Source organism: Channa argus, chromosome 9, assembly GCF_033026475.1.
Source record: "Channa argus isolate prfri chromosome 9, Channa argus male v1.0, whole genome shotgun sequence".
In the NCBI taxonomy this organism is placed as follows: Eukaryota; Metazoa; Chordata; class Actinopteri; order Anabantiformes; family Channidae; genus Channa; species Channa argus.
Genome location: NC_090205.1, coordinates 9944160 through 9966704, shown reverse-complemented (window position 1 = coordinate 9966704; position 22545 = coordinate 9944160). Strand labels below are relative to the sequence as shown.

Genomic DNA, 22545 nt, shown 5'->3' with positions numbered 1-22545 from the left:
TACAGATGGTGTGCCTTTCTCCACTGGGGGAAGAAGCTCATTTGACTTAATAATTAAATGACACTGACGGTGCTAAAATCTTAATGTTTCATCTGCTGCATTTCAGGCAGCCAGTCTTGGAGCCTCGCGATGTGAAATTCTTGGCAGGTGACATTTTTCTTATTGACATTTGGTGAGACATGAAGCAGAACAGGTAGCCTTAGATGTGGTAGTGATGCGTGGACATACAGCGAACCACTCAAACAATGACATCTTATGAAAATGAGAAAGTTTCAGCTACTACATTTAAGACGCACAGAAAACTTAGGAGCAGTTTGTGATAAGGAATAAATAACTGCTCTTGCATGAAGCTTAATGCAAAAACAGCTCAAGCACATAGATACAAGAACATATTAAAGGAAGAAATCAGCTACAAATCCTGGGGAGTAGGAAATATCAAATAACTCAGCATAAAATTCAGCAGCCTCTGATGTTAAATCCGAGCTTTGTACAAGTCTAAATACGGTTCTTTAAGCTTTAATTTAATTATTTAAGCTTGAATTTATTTGTAATTAATTTTTTGCCTGATTGCATTGGCTACTGGGGTTGTAGTATGTTAAGTATGTAAATAAAAATTCAAAACTATTAAAACACTGCTCAATTATCTCAAAAACATATGCTTCTATTGTTTATGAATATTGAGGTTTATAAACTTACTGCAAATTCATCCACTTCGCCTCTCAATTTTAGAACAAAATATTAGTTGTACAACTACTCATGTACTAGATACAATTACACATGTTTCTACTCTCCGAATGTATTATTATGTATAATACTGTATGTACACACATACCCTTACCTACCTCAGCGAGGATCACACAATGAATTTGAAGATCAGTGACGTATGATCCTATCTACTGTCTCTGATATCCACGGGCACAAGCCTTGAAACCCTGGGGCTAAATTTAACAGAAATTTCTTCAGACCTTTCAAGCTTCTGTTTGAGGTTTAGGGAAGTTTGTGCTTTTAATTTGAGCCATTTAGGAACGGCCTCTGAAATGACCCATTAGAGGGTCAATTGAAACTGATATTTGGCTTTGCAGCTGCCGTCAGAAACCAAGCAAACTTAACGGAATTTGTAATTCATTCAGCCATTTCTTCGTTTTGGTAAAGCAAATTACAATTGAGATACAAAGCACAGCAAACAAAATGCTATGTCAGGGAGATGACACCTGCAAAGTGTCGGGCACCTCGCCCCATCATTGGAGGACCACCGAGGTAAATAACTTTGCAGAGTTCAAAGCATCCACACTCACACTGCGCACAGTGCCAGGTCTTCTGGACACACTTTGATGTCTGCTTTTCTGTTTTTACTATACTTATTAAAGTGCTGGAGCAGTGATACAACATGTAACATGAACAGTGTTCCACAGAGTAAATAAACACAGAGTCGTTCCTTTCTAACAGTGAAGAGCTTTTCCTCGACAGGTGCATCACGCATTTAGGGGTCTATGTTAAGCGAACACATGTGTGAGTGGGGCTTTTAAATGTTCTTTTGGTAGGCTGTGGCATTTTTCTATGAGTGGTGCATTTGAGCATCCCTGGTTAAAATTCTCCTTTAAAGAGGGATGCAGTATTTATGTGAATGGATTACTGGGGCTCATTGTGTGCTGGGCCGTCCAGAGACAATTCTTCATGAGGCTTCCGGGGAGACACACACACACCCACACACACACAAACACAGTCCTGCTGTCTGGTTGACAATTAAGTCTGTGTTCTCAGAGGCCTCTGAAACGTATTGGGTGTTTTGAGGAATAGAGGAAAACTCAGAGTGAGAAGAGGGGATCAAACAGAAAGTAGCTTTATGACGAGGGAGTTGTAAGAACCTTGAGTGCCTCTGGATGTTTGAGCCTCACTGCAGACAACAGAAAGAGGGGAAGTGATTTATGACACAGGCTACTTGCATTTAATGTATTACCTCAGTGTTAACAGGACTGTCTGTCAGCTCAGTCCACAGCTGGCTCTTAAGCATTTTCTCCACATACAAAGAGCCAGTGGAGGGAGCAGCCAAAATATCCACTTTAAACATTACAATTAAGGCCTAAGTGCTCATTCTTCAGTCCTCCATGGGGCCTTTGTGCTCTGAAGCTGCACTCATTTCATATGGGATCAATGGCGGATAGGGAATGTTTACCATGCGAGCACTCTTGTCAGCAGACAACTCCACGGGTGGTTTTATGACTGCAGAGCTGGTCGTGCGAAGGTTAAAATACCGTGAACAGACAGTTCAGATCTGATATACAGTGTCATAGGTTTCAGAAATATTCAAATGTTCCTGTCATAATTATGACTTGAGTGTTGACGTGAGCAGTATTTAAAAGCTCAAAACTGCTTATTATGTTAACCCCTGAAGGACGTGATTGTGGGATTGGTGTTTAGCCAGATTTCTGGGCATGGGTGTCATGACTCAGCTGTGCCTCCTCCAACACTTGTCAGAGTAGGAAAAGCCAACCCGCAGCGTTTGTCGTTTTTACTTGCCCCATTAATGCAGCCATTATTAATTTCCCCTTTCTCCTATGACATTTCAAACTGTCTTCTGGCCAGATGATCCATCACAATAGCTTTCTCCTTTTGAAGGATGTGGGCCATGGCTGATCCTGCAAATACCAACAGTCCAGAAAGCAGAAGTTATGTTGTCTTTGGGTGTGACCCATCGTCATCCTTTTCCAAGTGTAGTGTCAGGGAAAGGACAAATTCCAAATTACCCATTATTCTCATCACTGTGAATCTGGTTTTGATTGTTTTGAATGTTCAACACTTGTTCCTCTACATCCAGGCTCCAAACCAAAAGAAACAGTGGAGTTCATGTCTGGTTCTTACAGATTTTAAATGCTGTGTTTTACTTAAGTCAAATATCCAAACATGATGACTGGTTATTTTACCTATTTTACCTATATCTGAATAAGAAAGATTCTCTACATTTATTTAACATTGTTTTTGGATTTAAGTGCAGTGAATTATTATTCATTCTTTTATTTGGAAAATACAATTACCAGTCTAAATCAAAAACTGACTTGAATTAAAATGGTCCATGAGGGGAGGATTAGTTAGCCCCACCCCAGCCCCACACTCTTGACAAATTACCTCTGTTCCTCACATTACTCATTCAGCTCCATCCTTTTTCTGTGGTGATGAACCCTTAACCTCTGACAGACTCTCTCTGCATGCAGTGCAAAACTTTCCTGGGTTAAATACTAAATCTTCACAACAGTCCATCTCTGAATGCTATAGCACAATGCTTGCTCTATGAAAGACAGGTGCATACTAATTGAATGAGGGCTGCCTTGCTGCTCCACCAAAGCAATTAACTGTTCTCCCAGGCTGGCTGATTGAGGCAGCCATGCGTGGCCTGCCATAGCTGCCACTCCACCGCTTTTGAAACACAAGCTAGCTAACTTGGCTATGTAAACCTCTACAATACACCCTCCTCTTCCTCTATCTCTGGTTCATAAACATGGCCTAATATCTATAGCTGCAGAATCAATCGCTTTCTGGTTTACGTAGTTGGTGTTTGTCTATGTTCTGTATGTCCCTGTAGATTTTGAGGATTTGATTTGTTCCACACCAAGTTGCTAAGAGGAGTTTATTAAACTCAGAGTTAGACAAGAACATCTCTCTATGCTTTGCTGTATTTGAAACTACCACGAGCAGCCAGTGAGCTCAGCAGAAACAGCGACCTAGCAATAGCTCTAAAGCTCTACAGAGATCCTGGTCCGGGTGCAGTGGTTGTGGACACAGTGGGGACATAATTCCACATTAGACTCCATGATATTTAGTGAGGGACTGATGAGCTGATTTTACCTTTGAAAAAAGCTAAATTTCTCGTTAGCAGCCGTTACGATAACCTCAGCTGAGCTTGTCCTAATGATTATTTTATCAAATAATCTTTTTTTTTTTTCAAACCACCTTGATATGTCTTGTAAAATAACCTGACCTGGTCCCTAACACACGTTTTAGGCGGTGGGGGAAACCTACGCATACTCCAAACAGAAAGGCCCAGTACGGTCCAGGGATTACATTTACATTACATTCGTTCATTTAGCAGACGCTTTTATCCACAGCGACTTACACGTGAGGTACAAGGCAAGCAAAAATCTAAGTCAAGGTCTTGGCGAGAGTGCTAACCACTGTGACTGGAAGTGATTCCTGGGCTGAACGTGCAATTCTGAAATGTGTTACTGTACATCTCAGCTGAAATGATCAGAAGTTCAGATGTTTGAATCAATACACCGTACGGTACATCAATCAATGTTCAGCAGCACAGTTTGAATTTACAATAATAAAAATGATTTAAAGATGATCTGGTCATTATCACCTCTTCAACTTGGCATCTGTTACCAGATGTGAACATAAAGGAATCAATCAGTGATGCAACTGCATCCCCATGATCTGGTTTATACGAAAGTGTGACTGATCCGAGAGTCCTGCTGGAGATGAAAGATGCCGCGAGGACTATAGCACTTATTAAAACCTCAGTGTGGCTGTCAGCCATTAAGCACCATACTGTGTTTTTCAACCAATTAAGCGTCCCTGGTGTGTGTTTGTATGTTTTTGTGTGCCACTGCCTCGCTTTTGTTTTTCATCTCTCTCTCTGAAGTGTTACACATTTATTAAGGACAGGACAGGACCGGTGATGACAGTTCCTTTCATGTCCCCAGAGGAAATACAATAAGCCTGCTGCATCTCTCTCGTCTTCCTGTGGCTCTGTCTCCTTGTGTTGCCTATTAGTGTCAGGGTTCACTGTCTACAGCGTCAACTCTCTGTGTTTATATGCTTCATTGTTATCTTTTTGCTGTACACTCCCGCCTCCCTTGACACTTTTCACTCTGCGAATGCTTCATAATTTTTTTATTTTTTTCCCTCTACTTGTGCTATTTTCTCATGTCAGTGCTCCATATTGTGTTTCCTTTAAATGAAGGCCCTTCTGCCCTCCACCGCCAGGTCATGGTTACTGTTCATGTGGACGCTGTATCTGCGAGGAGGGCTGGTTTGGGAAGCTGTGCCAGTTCCCCAGGTCTTGCGACATGAGCGATGCCCAGAGCAAGGAGCTCTGTGAGACCTCAGACGGAGTCATATGCAGTGGAAAAGGTGAACTGTTTTTATTCCCTTTTCATAAAAGTTAATATTGTAATGTCAAGTTTCATGTTAAATAATTGGTGCACACTCCTTATGAACAGGAGACACTATGTTATATTAAAGGAAATTAATTTGTAATGCACTAAGAATTACTTTGTTCAAGAAATCTGTTCATACTTCTACAGATCTTTGGTCAAGCTGTCTTCTGTGTGGGTTTTACTGACTTAATTTATATTTTCTGTCTCTATCGCACATAACCACAACATTCATGATGTGATTTCAGACGGGGACTTATGCTCAATAATTACCTCTTCCACGTTCCAAAACATTTTTAAAAAAGAAAAAAAAAACATAATACTGTTATAAAATATATTAAATATTTGTTTCAGCACTTATCTCATAATTACAATCTTGCAAACAAACCCAGTCACCTAGAGTGAGATTAGGCCTTATCTTACTTTCACTGTCTGTGATATGCACTCATATTTTCAACAATTTCCTGCTGTCTTTGAGATTATAGCTCCAAGTAATTAAACTGGTAGTAACGCTTTAGGAGAGATCTGAAAGGATAAACATCATATTTCCACTCTGAACCCAATTGTGATGCTCTGACATGGGTCAAGGCCCCGTTCCTTTATAATTAAAATACAATTTAATTTTTTCTACAAGAATAAGTATACAGAACATCAGCGTTTTCCCACAATGCATTTTGTATCAATATGTCTTCTGTAGCATTAAACTTACTAGATTACTACATTTTTCATTTAGCACTAGAATTACTAGATGAGTTCATTTTAGGGAGTTAATATAAGAAATCTTTCTCCTGAAAATTCAAGTTTGTATACAGCTAAAGTGCGAATACGATTATGATTTTGAAGGAACCACTATCCACTGGAGGGACCTTATTATGGTTTAACATATTCTTTGAATGAATGAAACGCTACATTTATTAATGCAAAGCAAATCCTACAGATAAAGTTGAAATTGATGGGGGAGTTCTGGTTCTGTCCTAACACACCTGAATTCAACTCCTGTGTGCATTAAAGTTTGAAGCACGATAGTGAAGGTTTTGGTTAAAGGTTAATAAACACTTTGTGTGTAAAGTGACTGACCACAACTTTTCTTTCACTTTAACCAAGTGCTGGAAGTACAGAAACATAACCACTGAAACATAAATTACTACTGTAGTCAGACCGTCTGATGTTGTGCTGGGTTTGCCTGTTAAAAAAACAAAAAAGGAACATTTATTTGAGAAGTTCAATATCCAAGTATTTGCAACTTGCCTATTATGTTAATTGTCATCATATCCTCATTATGTTAAATGCATCTGACTTTAATTGCGTTTCTTGCTAAGACATTTTTGCTTGTCAGCTGTGCACAAGATCTGCACATTGTCACCACATGGTAAGTATCGTTGCAGTGACACGGTGTCACAGGATTGCTTAGTCTTTGTGTAGCTGGGCCACAGAAAGAGATGGATTTCAGCAGGTCCAGCCTGCAGGGTCAGTCTGCAGTTTGTGAAAATGAAAACAAGCGAGATCATTCTCCATGAACCAATAGCAAAGACGGACACGACATATTCCCACAGCTCCTTCTGTTGTCTCTTAACTGTTTGCTCTCCTGTTCCTCTCGGCATCTGTGGCTGTTGGCCTCCACCTCATTGTGGACCCCTGTAACCCGGTGTATGATAGAAACTGTGAAGATTGAAAACATAGTCGCTGGACCTCTGGGCGTGAACTCTGGAAAATAGTGAGGTAGACAGCATTAGATTTGTTTTTCAATACCAATCCTTAATACCTTATTATCCCGCTGCTGGCCTTGAAAGAGAGCAGAAGAGAGTGAAGAGAAGAAAGGAAGTTTAAAGCGTGGGTAGATTGGTTTCCTGGTGGCAAAAGTACATTAGTAGCTGTTTCCCCAGGGTAGGTCTCATATCCACTCTTCTCAACACTGTCTATGTTCTGTGTAAAGTAAAGAATCTAATAGAAATAATACAAATAACATTTATTAAAAACACAAGCAGCAATGTGATGGTGTGAAAACTAAACAAAAAATAGGCTCTGTCAAAATGTTTCTCAGCTTGAATGAAAAAATGTTAATAGTTCTGTGTGTGTGCGTGTGTGTGTGTGTGTGTGTGTGTGTGTGCATATTACAGGTTCTTGTCATTGTGGCAAATGTATTTGCTCTCCCCAAGACTGGTGGGTGTCTGGACAGTACTGCGAGTGTGACGACCGAGAATGCGACAAACACGATGGCCTCATCTGCACAGGTAGGGAATAGGGAACACACACACAGGCTTCAGGTTTTCAGGGCCCAAAGTCTTGGACCTGATCCTGAACAGACCCAACAGAATCCAATGTGCATTAATTACATTTTAAGTCATGTATAGTGATGTGCCTTCATTTTAACACACAGCTGCTGTCGTAAAAGTACAGCAAAAATAACGACGAGGCATAAAAATCTAATTTCAAAATGATGCTTTGCAGTATGCTCTTTAAAGACTAAATGATAGAAATTAATGGCAGTGCTATTTTATCTCCTGCACCAATAATACAAAATTATGTGGCGAACTTGGCAATAAATAGACACAAAATGATCATTTATTCTCACCAATTTAACATCTGTGAATATAATTACAAAAACGAATTGTCATTTAACTAAGTACCATTCCATGGACTTCAATTGAATATTTAATTGTTATGCTTTTAGCTTTGTAGTACATGTACGTGACTATTTTTTTGTGCTTTCGGCTTTATCTCGTGAGTTCAGGGTCGCCACAGTGGATCATTGTCCGCATGTTGATTTGGCACAGTTTTTACGCTGGATGCCCTTCCTGACGCAACTCTCCCCAATTTCTACCAGGCTGGGTTGGGGAATGGGCTGTTAGGGGTTCAGTGTCTTGCCCAGAGACACTTCGACATATAGCCAGGACCGGGGATCGAACCACTGTCACTGTGGTCAGTGGATGACTGCCTTTACTGACTGAGATACAGTTCATATAAACTTTTAATCAGTTTTACAATACAATTTTACATGATAAACTGCCAAAGATTATATCAAAGAAAATTTATTCCCACATCAAAAAACAGTATTACCCATATCGGTATTAGGATCTAATGGCGATGTTGCTGATGTGCTAAATTTTTCACTGGGATACATCTAGTATTAGATATAGTGACATGTTATGTTAGTTTCTAAAGACTGAGGGAAATGTAAAGCTTTCTAAAACATCCACAATCTACTGATTGTTGCACCAGTCTGACTGACTGACTCTGACTGTCAGGCTCAAAATGAAAAACTTGAGTTTGAGAAATTGAGGAAAAGACACACACATATGCTACACTTATTTTCATTGAGATAGCTGTTTTCTCCCCACTGGTAATGGAAGTCTCCGACCATGTTTATAATTCTTTTTGCCCTGGAGGCCTGTCACAATGTGGACAGCTGTTCAGAAATGTTTCTCATTATGACTTCATGACTCCAAATGTCATCCTTAATGTCATTCAAATGATCATCAGCTGTTCCAGATGCAGACAAACGTTGCTTAAAAATCGTGGAAAACTAGGAGAAAACAAAGAAAATGTAGGGAGATGATTATCACATGACTGATTAGAATATGGATGTGAAAATTACCATATGAACGAGAACTAGAATGGGCATTTCCTGCTCCTTATCTACTTGCCCGTCTCTGCTCTCTGCATGGGATTTTTTTTTCAGCTGTGTTACAGCAGGCCGAGTCCTCCTAACTCTAGCATCTCCGACAGCGTAGGGAGTTTGTAGAGATCTTGGTGGTGCTGGGTTTTAACACCCCAAGAAGGATGTTATTTCACTCAAAAATGGGTTGTCAGTGCATCCCATAACAGCCAATAAAATTGTATTGGTGAGCTGGCCCCCCTCTTGGCTGGAAAACGGCATGTCAGCAGTATTTTAGTAAGTTCAGGCCCCTTAATAGACTTATTAAAAGGTATAAAAAGATTGTAGGAGATGGGACTCTAAACTCTGTATCTTGTGTCATTTTTCATACAAACTAAGACCTGAAACCTAAAGGTTTTGACAGTAATGTTTCTTATTTAATGCTCAGTTTATTGAATGCAACACCAAAGGACGAAGGAAAGGACTGTCTGAGTGCAAATGTTGCCAATATTTAAAAAGGATTGTCAGTATTGATTGAAACGGTTTCCTCTAAACTGTAGTCGAAAGCAGTAGAAAGCTGTCCTGAGCAGCATAGTCAGCCTCCACTCTCCACCAGAGAGCTGTACCCAGGGATGCAGGGTGTTAAAAGAGGAGCCTTGTTAAAGGTCAGACATGATGGCGCAGCTCTTTTCATTCTTTTCATGTCTTCTTACAGGGAATGGGTTCTGCAATTGTGGCAACTGTGAGTGCTGGGAAGGATGGACGGGGAACGCCTGTGAAATCTGGGTGGGGGCGGAGTACTGAGGTGAACAGGACACTGAGGTCAGAAACGGGAGACCTGGCTGCCCGGAGCGACCAGGACCACCAGCGACATTCATAGCCAGGCTGCTAAAACACCACAGCCTGGGAACCATTGGAGGATGCAAGAGATAAAGAAAAACATGGACTAAATTCTGCTTATCACTAACAGCATTCAGTATTTTATTGTACTGGTTGCAAACAAGCTTTATTAAACTGGGTTTCGTAGGTGGAAAGGACAACCATATTGTCTGTTTAAAACATATTACAATGTAAACATTTATGTTTCTCATATAATGTAGCAATGCTTACATATTCCAGATGGCTAGGCATAGGATGCAGGTACATGTCAAAAATCCAAATGCTGGAAAAAAGAGAACATGTTCTTTTATCGAGATGACATTTTTGGAATATGCGGGGGATAATCTAGGTCTCTTTTTAACTGGTACAGAGTGGTGCGTTGTTCCCAAATTGGACTGAGAGTTCACTCGGAAGCTCAAGGCAGAGGTTACTGTTTGAGGTTTTTATTTCTTTTTAATAATAAAACATTAAATGTGCCGCATTACACAACATTTTGCATGGAAAACAATGCGAAGACCTTAATCATACATGGTTACAAATTTGTTATAACATGACATAACTTTAATGGGCATACTTGCATTGGTATATATATATATATATATATATATATATATATATATATATATATATATATATATATATATATATATATATATATACATACACACACACATATATATATATGTATACATATATATATATATATATATATATATATATATATATATATATATATATATATATATATATATATATATATATATATATATATATATATCTTTTGAAAATAAATCATTTTAATAGTGCCTATTCTTCTCCACAGAGAAATCAAACCAATCAATCAGTCACGATGGACATTTCATCTCATTCATCTCATACAAGTGATGACAATCAATTCTAAGTTGAGGAAACAAAGAGAAGGGCATACATAGTTCAGTTGTGGCATGCTGGATGTCCATGTCACTTCAAAAAGGTGGCATCAGGGAATGAGAGCTGCATCGACACAAGTGCTCAGTCGCCACTTGAAAAGAGGACCAAGAAGTCACAAAGAAAATTTAATGTAAATTCTACTTTGGCCTTTTCATGCTTAAACTAGCCAACCCCTCGGTTTCCTTTGTCCCATCAAAAATGACAGGTGCAATAATATACTGCACGCTATATTGCATTAAGTATGTTACTGACATTACAGTACACCTTTATATAAATATTTTATTCAATATGTTGTGTATGTGTATACAACAAACACAAACTGTATAGCGTAGACAAACTTGTTGCATATATGTATGTAAAATTAGCGGTGCATACCAACAGTTCTTCATTGACATAGCCCACTACATGCAGTTCATCAATGCCATCCTCTCCCCATGCAACAGATGGGACAATGTACAACATAAGAGGTTGAAAACTGAAGCAATGAAGAAACCAAGCTTGCTAGAAAAGTCTTCTAACAGAGTAAAAATGTGATCAGGATCAAGAGGCGACATCACACACGACCCGTATACGAGTGAGAATGAGCACAAACAAAAATCTGCGATTACACGATCCGAACAAAACATGTACATTTACACACCGGTCATTTACAAAAATAAAGTCAGCCTTGGAGGAGCCAGTTAACTGGAGTGCAGGGCTGGGGCAGCAGCCAGCCCAGCATGTAGAGATAGAGTGGAGGATGATGGGGTGTAAAGAGGACAGAACAGCAGCCCCAAGTACAACTACAGTGGTTTTCAGCTCCTGTGTGTGTGTGCGGGTGTGTGTGTTTGTGTGTGTAGTACGCCATTTTTGTTATACCATTAACAGCTTTGTACAGACAAACATTGAAGTCTAACCAATGTGCTTTGATATGCTGTAATAAAAAAAACAAAACAAGGTCATGTGTAATCCCAATAAACTCAGCAAATGATATCTACCAAATCAAAGTCTTAATATAGGTGCAGTCTTAGCAGCATACGGCAGCAACAATCTACTTAATATTCTACATCTGAGAAAAAAATTTTATTGGGAAAAATCATTAAAGCAAGACAAACATTATAAATTGATTGATCAGATAGGGATTTGATAAACTGCTAACAGTCGTGATGAAAATGCAAAACAGAAATTGCAGTGGTTTCCCTTTAGATTAGCTACGAGTGTGTCGTAGCCTATTCATGCCCATTCAAATCCCACATCAAATGACAGTGCTCTTCAGCTTAACACGGGTGAAGAACGATACCCATACCTTATCCCTTATAGAAAATACATGCATGTGATTAATTCAAGGTATGCGTACTTCTCCAAAATGACATCGACCGAGGCCTTTGAGGGTCTGAGCAGAGTTGATTCTTTTGGACAGAACAATGCTATCACAGTGAAAGCTTCAAGGATTTGAATCATAGAGAGAATCAGATTTGATTTTTTCCATTTTCTTAAAGAATCGGTTCTTCTTGGGATGAAAAAAGACTTTGGTCATTTCAGAATGAGTACATCTGAGGGTGGTTTATCAGTGGATAATGCTACGTGTCCTCTACATGGATATACCTAGTGGGTGAGGCACCTTTGACCCAGTGGAGACTGGGAACCTGTTTTTGCATGCCGGGTATCAAGGTCCAAACAGGCACATGATAGGCCAAGATGATGAGTACTGGACCCTGCATGCTGAGCTAGGAGACAAATCCTTTCATAATAATAATTATAATATCTAGTTATTTAAAAAGTTATTATTTTTATAGCCATTTTCCCTACATTTTATACAGTGAAAATGTTACAATACAAGCCATCTCTTGTTTAACTGCTGCACGAAGAGAGAACACAACATTAACCTTGCCCATGCTTTAGTTTGCTCAACCAAATGGGGATGCAGCGAGTATAAATGTCGCCTACTGGTTTTCAGCCATGTTGTTTTTCTGGCTACACTATGTGGACGCTGCCATAAGATGGCTGCCAGTGCTGCAGTTATAGACCATCTGGGTCAAAGCCACAAGCCTTGCCTTGTAGTCCAAAGAAGTCAGTGAGTGAGGGGCAGAGGCCTACAAGGCCTAGAGATATTCCTAGAGCTCACGCTCTGAAATGAGATTAAAGAAAAATAGACTTCAGGTTTTCTATTTACCAGAGAAGGCGGACTAAACCGCTGGTGGGACATAGATAGTGATATGTATACACCATTCCTTACAGCGCTCTCCCACCCACACGCACATCTGTTTATAAATGTGTGTGTGTGTTTGTATGTGTGTAGGGAGCTCCTCGCATTGATTGCAGGGGTGGTAATTAGCACTTCATCAACTATGATTGCAGGAGCTTTCTGCCAGCCTCCAGTGTGTTTTTATCAGCTGTAAGAAAGCAACGTCTCTGATTCTCCCCACAAACTTTGTGTGTCAGTATGTAAGTGTGTGTGCATGTTGTTGGTAAGAAGAAAATTTGGATAGTATTTTTATTTTTTGTTTTTTGTTTTTTTTTTTGGTATGCGTTGGTTTTTATGCCATATCTACGTGAATGTGTTTCTTAGAAAATCACACAACTCCCTTGCAAAATGTTTTTAGCTTTTCTAGGTTACTTGTCAAAGAGAAAAGTGTGTGACTCGAGATAGAAAGAGAGGGACAGGGGAACATACTCGTAAAAAATAGAGGACAACAGTCCAAATATTTACTCTATCTATACAGTCTCTATCCCAGAACATAGCTGGTGAACTGTGGTATAGAAAATATATCTGAAGGTACACAGACTCTGCTCCAACAGGGCATTATAGAGAAGGGGAAGGTTTCTTGGATGAACTGTCTGCAAGCAAAGTACCACAAACGTGGTTGTGACACGTGTTATTCACATGACTTCTCACAGTTTCAGGGGAATTTAAAGGCATTCTATGATCAGAGGTCCTCTTCCCTCCTGTGCTGCGGAAACTCAGCCACCTCAGAATCCGCCCCGCCCGCATGTTGAAACAGCTGGAGAAGGGGAGGATGAAGCAGAGAAAGAGGAGGAGGAGGAGGAGCAAGAACAGAAAAGAAGGGAGATTCGCCTGGATTTGATCCACAGATGAAAGAGGGTCTGGAGTCAAGTTGGGAAAGCCCTGCCTCCATCACGTTCCCTCCTTCCACACACACACACACACGCACACTCTCTGGGCACTGGTGAGGTGTGGCTATGTGGTGGGCTTGTCGGGCTTGCTGACAGGTTTACCTCCATTCATCATCGCTGGCTCACTTGTGCTTTTACTGGGAGGTACTTCCGCCTTGGGCGCCGTCTCCCCTACGTCATGCAATGATGGCTCTCTGTACATGGCAACTGGAGAAGCAGGTGATGAGGAGAGAAAGGCCAGAAACAAAGGAAAAGCTGTTAGTGAGGGTCTCTTTCGTGAAAACCACTTGCTGTTGCATCCTTTTTTAAAGTTTTTATACATCACTCTTTAAAAGCCCTTAAACCTGCCCAGACAACTGTATTTACCATCTCCATCGGTGCTGATCCTGAATCAACGCACATGCTTTTTGACAACACAGCAAAAACTGTCTCATTATCCGCCACTTCACAGCCACTACACTACAGCTGTATTACTGTCTTGACAGGACACTTCAACTTGATTGCGTGCCTAAATGATGGGAAGCAATCAGGCTAGTGGCTGACAAGAGTGGTGATGACATCTGCTGGACTCTTAACATTTCAAACTGCACTTACAGAGGTGTCCCGAGTCCTACACTGAATGCCCACAGCAGCAAAAGAGTAAAGCAGCACATAAATATGTCACATATGTCACATACAGTAGTTGTAAAGTATAGAATCACACAATGCTCTTCATTTTTGTTTTTTTAACACTGTAAATTTCACACAATAATTGCCACATTTAGTCATCTTCACTGTTACGTTCCCTGCTGCAAAAAGACAACATAGTTTACTGTAACACGGTCTCTTTTGGTGTTGAAAGCACAAAAACTGCTGCAGGTGAAAAACATGGGGAAAATCCTAACCAGCGGGTGATCGTGACCCTAGAGTCAACTTTTAGAGGCACAGTAGATAAGTCAAAACTGAAACTTGAAATATGCCTCCGTGTGCAGACTTTCTAATACATACCTTCTAATGGCTTGGGCAGGAAGTGAGCAGCTGGTTTTGTTTTTTTCACTCGGTTGCCCTTCATGGCTTGGCCCTCTTTATTGAGCCCTAGGAACCAAGCTCTCCCCGATTCCTGTTGTCTGTATAACATGGAGGAGTAGATGACATAGTAGTTCTCGAAGACCGACTCTTTGAACTTGCACTCTGCTGTAAAGAGTTCCTGCAGAGACACAAACAAGCAAAAACAACATAAGCGACTAATGTTTCATAGGAACACAACAGATCTTACATTCATTAATACTGTCCAAACTAGGATGGAGACAATCCACACAATTGCAAAGCTTAATATATCACATCTATTGTATAGAATAATGTTATGTCAGACTCAGAAAATGCCGTGCTTGGACTAAATGACCTTCATACTTCCCCCGTTGTAAAAAAGGTGAGCGTTGCAGAGTCTAATGCTCTAATCATGACCTGCTCAGATGAAATGCAACTTTTATTCTCTCCTTGGCTTTAACCTTGACTTCAGATGCAAGAGCACCAGTGAGAGAGCATCATGAGCATCAGTCAATTATCTTATGTTCGGGGCAGAAACTATATATTGTTACACTCTGACCTTAACACCTTTAGCACCTCCCTCCAAATGCTTTGTTTTCTATTATTAGTGTGTCTGTGACTGCTGTCTGTACATTGTACCAATGATGATAGGGCAAACCAAGTGACTGCTCCATCATTTACACCTCAATAGGGCAATGACGAATGAACATAGAGGCACCATATCTCTCCCTGCTGTTGCTCATTTATCGCTAACCAGAGTGGTAATAAAAAGCATTTCCACATTGTCCGCCCTGCCAGACTAAAAATAAAGGCATTCATCGTGGTGTATTAATCAAAGCACACTCATCACAATGGAGGACTTCACCACGTCCTTTGTGTGAAATACACACCGAGCTAGCTCAAAGGACTAGCTCGGACTGAATATGTAAAAATCCTCTGATATTTCCTGTTTCACTGTGGTTCTCATCGTCTGAGTCGGTCAGTGAACATAGAGATTTAAAAAGGTTTTATTTTTGGAATTCCTATCCTACGTTACCTTTTTCATTCACCTTTGTTTGAATGATGTGGATTATTGAAAAAGCGAAAGTAAATCATTGTGCAATACATAAAAATTCCAAGACAAGCTAAAGCATGTGTGGTAAATCGCTTAAAACTGATTTACATGTAGCTGAACTAAGACTTGATAGGTATCCTACATATAGTGACTCTGTGAGGCCACGATCGAGCTACGTGCTGCTTTGGGCTAAAGGCTAAAACCAAATAAAAACAAAATGTCCATCCAGAGAGAGACATGTCTTAAGTTTCATGTCCATTCCTAAAGTATAGTTGTTGTAGATATTTCACTCAAACAACAACGATCATCACATGAGAATTTACTATCTGGGACCTATACTGTAAATGTCTGTACATTTTCGGCCAAATGCTAGATGTACACGTAATGTACTGCAGATATTGAAATACAGTATTTTCCTCTGGACCAAAGTGGTGGACTGACAGACAGGTTCCTGTGTTGAGGCACTCCCTTTTTAAATTTCTTGTATTGTAACTAAACAGGACATTATTTATGGGCAAAATGCTCAATTTAAACACAGGACACACCGTGCAATGATTACTGTACAATTAGCCCTTTCGTGTATTACTCCTGTTAGAGTGCATCCTCCAGACAGTATTCAGCTGAAAGCAGAGCTGAGCAGGAAGCAGCAGAGAGGCCTTAATGATCCTGCGAAGCACCCGGCTTTATTGTGAGTGCCCTCTCTGTCCTCGCTTGAGGACTCGTGGGCTTTTCTGAGAGCAAGGCACAAATGCATGATGCATAACAGCATTAGCTGTAAAGTCAAAAACCTCAGCAAGCGCTGCCGTAACTCTGAAACAGAACTGCCAGGGCAGGTATGGAGAGGTCAGACTGGTCCTACATTCAGAAGTTGCTCTGTCTTGCCAACAGTGGCATTGGACAAGAGGCAAATGTTGGGATTAGAATTAAAGCTAATACTACTGATTCCAGACAACCGCTGATAGACAGAAACATTGCAGGCTAAAGCAACAAAAACCTCCCACAGGATGATGCATAGGCTTGACCCCATCATTATTCACTTTTTTCATGCTTGTTAAGATTTATTTTTGTGTCAGCAGTAAGTTTATCAAATAGCTGCTTATTATGTCCAAGTTGTCAGAAAGGCTGGGCTGTGTCCTGTCTGCGAGGACAGGCTGGTGACAGAGCAGGATGTTACACACTGAACTGTACATGGTTCATACTGTACAACTTATTGGATTAGAGATTAGACAAGAGATGTGCACGCCCACGGGTGAACCTTAAGCTAACAGCACATAACAAATGTCTTCCTCGTGCTGTTTCATTTGTTAAAGCAAATGCCTTTGCTCCCTAAAAGAATGTTTAAACATGTTCTTTCAGTGCGGAAGCAGACTCTGTTACTGAGCTCCCACTGAGCGGAGCTAAAACCGTTTTACCTTCATGGTTCCCTGAGTTACTTCAATGTAGGTCATTAATTCGACTTTTTCCTCATCAGGTGAGCTGCACTGCGCATTGGTTGGCTGCTGTAATTAGACACATTATTTTGATGCCATTTTAGCCAAGTTTAGCCCTGCACTGCTTACTAATACAACACCTACAAAACAGCCTCGAGTCAAAGTAATCATACAAGCAGGTGCCAAGGCCATAATTGTGGCTAATCAAACACCTCCGCACGGACGCACAAAAAGTCTGCCTTTGTTTATGGAGGCAGAGATGTGGAGGTGGTTTGTTTGTGCAATTAGGCTTGATAGTGAATAAAAATGTAACAGTGGCAGTCACATAGTCAGTTTAATTTGAAGATCAGAGCGATGACAATAGCTGACTATAAGCAGATGCAGAGGACTTCTATCAGTTAATGTCTTTTGGTTTGCTTGCTACAAGCAGGAGTGATTTTATTTGCCCTCGTTTGTGATTATTGGCCTAATTTCACCTAATTTCACATCAGTCATTGTTGATGACTACATAGCCAAATAAATGAATACACATTCACAGCAGGCTGTGTAAAAGCAAACACCACATGTCATCGACCTTGCATTTTGTGCAAAAATTGTTGTAATGCTGAAATAGGAAGTTCCCAAAAATGTATGCACAAAGCTGCCAACACACTGAAACAATGACTTGCCTTAAAGCTGAACTAATCAAAATGTTGACATTAACAGAGAAGGAAAATGCTACATATGATGTTAAAGCACAGACAGAACTGCAGACAGTTCTCAGCCATCGCTGTAATTCTCCTGAGCTGTACAGTATGTGTGTTTTAGCATTTTTAAGCCCATTGCTTTGGTTTCACAGCCTGCAGCTTTAATGTTTCCATCCAATCCCCCAGTAATCCGAATTGAAGCTAACTCTTAAGTGCAGGTTTGGTAACGCATTTCCCTTAATTATGTTATTTAGTGCACCTCAGTGGTCAAGAAGACATTAGAAAAATAACATCAAGCAAAGTTTCTACATTCTTTTGGCTGTACAGTGAATGGTAAATGGTCTGCACTGCACTTATATAGCGCTTTTCCACCAATTGGCACTCAAAGCACTTTACACTGCTTCTTATTCACCCATTCGCACTCACACTCACACAACAATGGGAGAGCTGCTATGCAGCTGGACAATGCTCATCTGGAACTAAATTGGGGTTCAGTGTCTTGCTCAAGGACACTTCAACATGTGACCGGAAGAGCCGGGGATTGAACCAACTACTGCAAGTGGTTTGTGGACAACCACTCTACCTTGCTGCTCCCCAGTCACCCAAGTACCACACGTTTAATTTAATGTGAAAAGTACATTTAATCTTTGACAAATCAGTTGTTTTGCATGTGGACCAGGCACTCAGTTTCAGAGAAAGGTTGTGTCTCACTAGCTGCAGTGAGATTGTCACTTTGATTGGCAGCTTTTGAACTGTATTACAGTAAAACTACTGTTTCTTAGTTTCACGCCCTGCTTTTGTCTTTTCAAGAAACCTTTTCTCTACCTGTTTCTTTTTTTATTCTTCTTCCTAGAGGCCACAACAAGACAAACACGTTTGCTCTTAGGTTTCCATGGTAACAAAGAGGCACTCCGGGACAATGTAGTACTGTAGGAGCAGACTGGGCATCCCCGTCATATCCATACATACAGACTTTTACCCAAAACGTATTTCTGTGGCACAACTGTGAACTGTCATTTAACAGTAAACTACCACCAACTTTTTTATTGTTGTCCATGGAATAAGTCTTCGGATTTGCATGTAGGCACTACGCAGTGGTTAGGGCTTGTAAAAAATAAATAAAAATAAAAACATTTTCTTTAGAAAAAAAGGACTTACTGCTTGTGTTTCACATGACTAGTTGCAACAACAAACAAGAGCAGTAGCTTCAAACTCCAGTTTCCTGTGGAAAAGTTCTGTGTATCATGCCATGCGCTTATGGTTGCCACAGCTGCCAGATGTAATATGTATCTTTTTGGCTGCTCGTTGACCCTACTAAGTCATATTTTGCATAACAGTGTCAACCATTGACGAACAAGTATTACTTTGTTAGCTGTGTAATTTTACCCAGCAAAGTCATATCTAAAAACTAAATATGGCTGACATTGAAGATGAAAAGGGAGAAGGCACCACAGCACCCACTTGCCACCAGTGGCAAATCAAATCATTTTTGAAGCACCAAATGCTTGATTTTCCACCCGCTCGATCGCTCTGCCTGGCGCTCCACATCAATGGCTCCCTGGCCCGTGATTGGCCATGCTCTGAATGGGAAGGACATAATTGACCTTGGCCACAGACAGCGTGGGGGCCAAAACTGCTCAATCTCACATAATCAGCCCCAGTCACCAAAGGAAAAACGCAGGGACAGAAATAAAGGATAGATGCACCTTCATAGCCATACAAATTAGACATCAAGTAAGGGAGACAAAGGGGGTAGAGAATTGGTAGATCTAAGGAGGAAGACTACTTTACTACATAAAATAACAGATAAAGAAGTGAAATGGATACAGAGAAAGTAGGAGCTGGAAATGAAAAGCCCTTAAGACAGTAAAAAGGCATTAAAAGACAATAAGTGCAAAAAGAGTCACTCAAACACTAACATCCTCTGGAAAACACACATACTCACTAAACAGGTCTTGATTGCCAAGTGTGTCCCTAAAATACAGCGCTCAGCACTGTGAGAGCTTCTTCTTCGTTTCATTTCGGCTGTTCCCTTTCAGGGGTCGCCACAGCGAATCATCTGCCTTTATCTAACCCTGTCTTCTGCATCCTCTTCTCTCACACCATTATGTCCTCTCTCACTACATCCATAAATCTCCTCTTTGGTCTTCCTTTAGATCTCCTGCCTGGCAGCTCCAACCTCAGCATCCTCCTACCGATATATTCACCATCTTTTCTCTGAACATGTCCAAACCACCTAAATCTGGCCTCTCCGACTTTATCTCCAAAACATCTAACGTGAGCTGTCCCTCGTCACTCCCAAAGAGAACCTCAACATCTTAAGCTCTGATACCTCCAGCTCTGCCTCCTGTCTTTTCTTCAGTGCCACTGTCTCTAAGCCGAAGAACATCGCTGGTCTCACCACCGTCTTGAACACCTTTCCTTTCATTCTGGCTGATACTTATCACACAACACACCTGACAATTTTATTCCACCCATTTCAACCTGTTGCACTCGCCTCTTCACCTCTTTTCCACACTCTCTGTTGCTCTGAACCGGTGACCCTAAGTACTTAAAATCCTGCACCTTCTTCACCTTTGCTCCCTGTAACCTCAACCACTGTGAAAACAAAGAAATGATTTATTGATGCTGCCAGCATGAAAATCTATTGATCCAAAGTAAAAGGTCAACCTCCAGAAAGCTAAGCTAAGCCACACTCATATGTATGAGAATCACGTCGACATTGTGTGCAGACGGTGGGAGCTTCAGCCGACCTGTCTGATTATCAAACACAGAGGAGGAAGAGAGGACGGGGACCAAATGGAGAGTCCCCGGTAAACAGCTGGATGAATTCTGTGCACTAAGAATTTTCTTTGTCAGTGTCAGCTTCCCTTTCTTTTTTCTTCAAAGATCATAATAAATATGACGTCAATGTTTTTAAATATGGCAATTTGTCTTTCTTTATAGGTTAATAAAGTACACTACTGTAAATTACAATAACGTGAAGGTGTCAGAGGACATACAATTACGTGCTATCTCAAAATTATGGACGTTATTTCATTGGCATTTACAAAGAAAATAGACAAAGAAAAACTGGATAGTCTAAGATCAAGGAAATATCTTGACTAAGCCGGAAAGTCGTTGTCAAAAGACATCTCTTGACCTTGCTCTTTGTCTCACAAATGCTTGGATCGTCAAAGCAGAGATGCATGTTGTCACACTTTGCAACACTCAAATGTTGTATAATTGTGGTGTTGTTGCAAATTATTAACTGATGAAGACATCTGCAATTCATTGGCAATGCAAATAATGACATGTTTCACGAGTGACTTGGAGAAAAGCAGAACTACAGGTGTAAATCAAGTTCAATCATCAAGTTTGTGTTTAATGCTGCAAGATTTCTAAACAAATATTTTTATAAATAAAACTTAATGCTGCTCTGGTTTTCACTACTGCATGATCTTTAATAATATAATGAATGTGCAATATGGTGAAATTCAATTTCTTGCATACTTGTGCAGATGTGGATTAGACATAGGGGTTTTATTGCCTTATTCACTGGAGTAGATGAATAACTAAAAACCTTCATCTCTGCAGTCATAAAACAGTGAGCCAGCAGACTGCTCCCCTGGACTCCGAAGCTTTAAAGCCAAATTACTGGGAGAAATATGACTTTATCTTTACATAACAGCAGTTATCCTATCAGAAAATAATGTATAGTCATTCTGTTTTACTTATTTCTTTTCTAAACAAAGTAAGCATAGAGTGCATGTAATTATCTGCACTCTATTTCCAACATACTTTTCACTAAAAGGATGAGAATAACATTTTCTAACTCTCTCTCTCTCACACACACAAACAGACAAATCATATCTGAGAGAATAGAAACAGAAATGCTGATGTTCTCTTTGGATGGTGAACCTGTAACATGCAACAGCCAGAACGTCACAATCTGGCTCTACAACTGGATGTAACAAAAATTCACTGGTAAAGGGCGACTAAGAGAAGTTCCCTCTCTGATTACATCAAATCATGTCTGTAAGTGTTTACAGTGGTGGCGTGGGTTAATAGGAACCCTAGTTCAAATCTACCTGCCTATGTGCATGTTCTCCTCGTGGGTATACTGGTTTCCAAAGAGCTGCATGTTGAGTTAACTGGTGGTTAACTGAATTGTCCATAGGTGTGAATGGTTTTCTGTCTGCGTGAGTCTCTCCGTGTTGGCCCAGTGACAGCTGGAATAGGCTCCACCGCCCCTGAAGTGGTTAAGATAATGAATGGCTTTGAGAACGCCATGTCTGGAAAGTGGCAAACATTGCAAGGCTTTGGAATAAATCACTGAAGCCTTGTCCAATTCAACATGTGGCTAGTAGGAAACCAGCAGTCGAACCACCAACACTGGGGGTTCATGGACAGCTGCCTTAGCAGCTTAACGACAGCTTTTTAATATTTTTGACATTTTTATGTACAGATTTACAACTTTAGTGGGAACAAATGGGCTTAGGTTCTAAATAATACACACAAACACACACACACACACACACACACACACACACACACACACTTTAAATGACATCTGCCACAGTATTAATTTTGGTATTTTCACACAATTTGTTACACAAATTGTAATAATAAAGATAATTAGAGAATAATAGTCCTACTTTCATGCCATAATAATGCCCTTACAAAAACACTTTAACATGAT

At 40.3% G+C, this 22545-nt stretch overlaps 2 protein-coding genes across 9 annotated transcripts in view; one reads left to right on the top strand and one right to left on the bottom strand.

Annotated features, from left to right (window-relative positions):
• Positions 1-9785, top strand: part of itgbl1 (integrin, beta-like 1) — a 35496-nt gene extending 25711 nt beyond the window's left edge. Inside the window, exons 9-11 of the mRNA XM_067517037.1 lie at positions 4981-5127; positions 7268-7381; positions 9461-9785. Of these exons, the coding sequence (XP_067373138.1) occupies positions 4981-5127; positions 7268-7381; positions 9461-9549 (350 nt within the window). The 3' untranslated portion in view covers positions 9550-9785. The remainder of the gene's footprint in view (positions 1-4980; positions 5128-7267; positions 7382-9460) is intronic.
• Positions 9786-10351: 566 nt separating this feature from the next.
• Positions 10352-22545, bottom strand: part of fgf14 (fibroblast growth factor 14) — an 85848-nt gene continuing 73654 nt past the window's right edge. For 4 of the 8 annotated variants that reach the window (XM_067514838.1, XM_067514835.1, XM_067514837.1 and 1 more), the window contains 2 exons: positions 14656-14854; positions 10352-13875 (listed from right to left, as the gene is read on the bottom strand). In XM_067514838.1, the coding sequence (XP_067370939.1) occupies positions 13733-13875; positions 14656-14854 (342 nt within the window). In that variant the 3' untranslated portion in view covers positions 10352-13732. The remainder of the gene's footprint in view (positions 13876-14655; positions 14855-22545) is intronic. The other 4 variants (XM_067514843.1, XM_067514840.1, XM_067514839.1 and 1 more) reach the window with 1 other exon arrangement.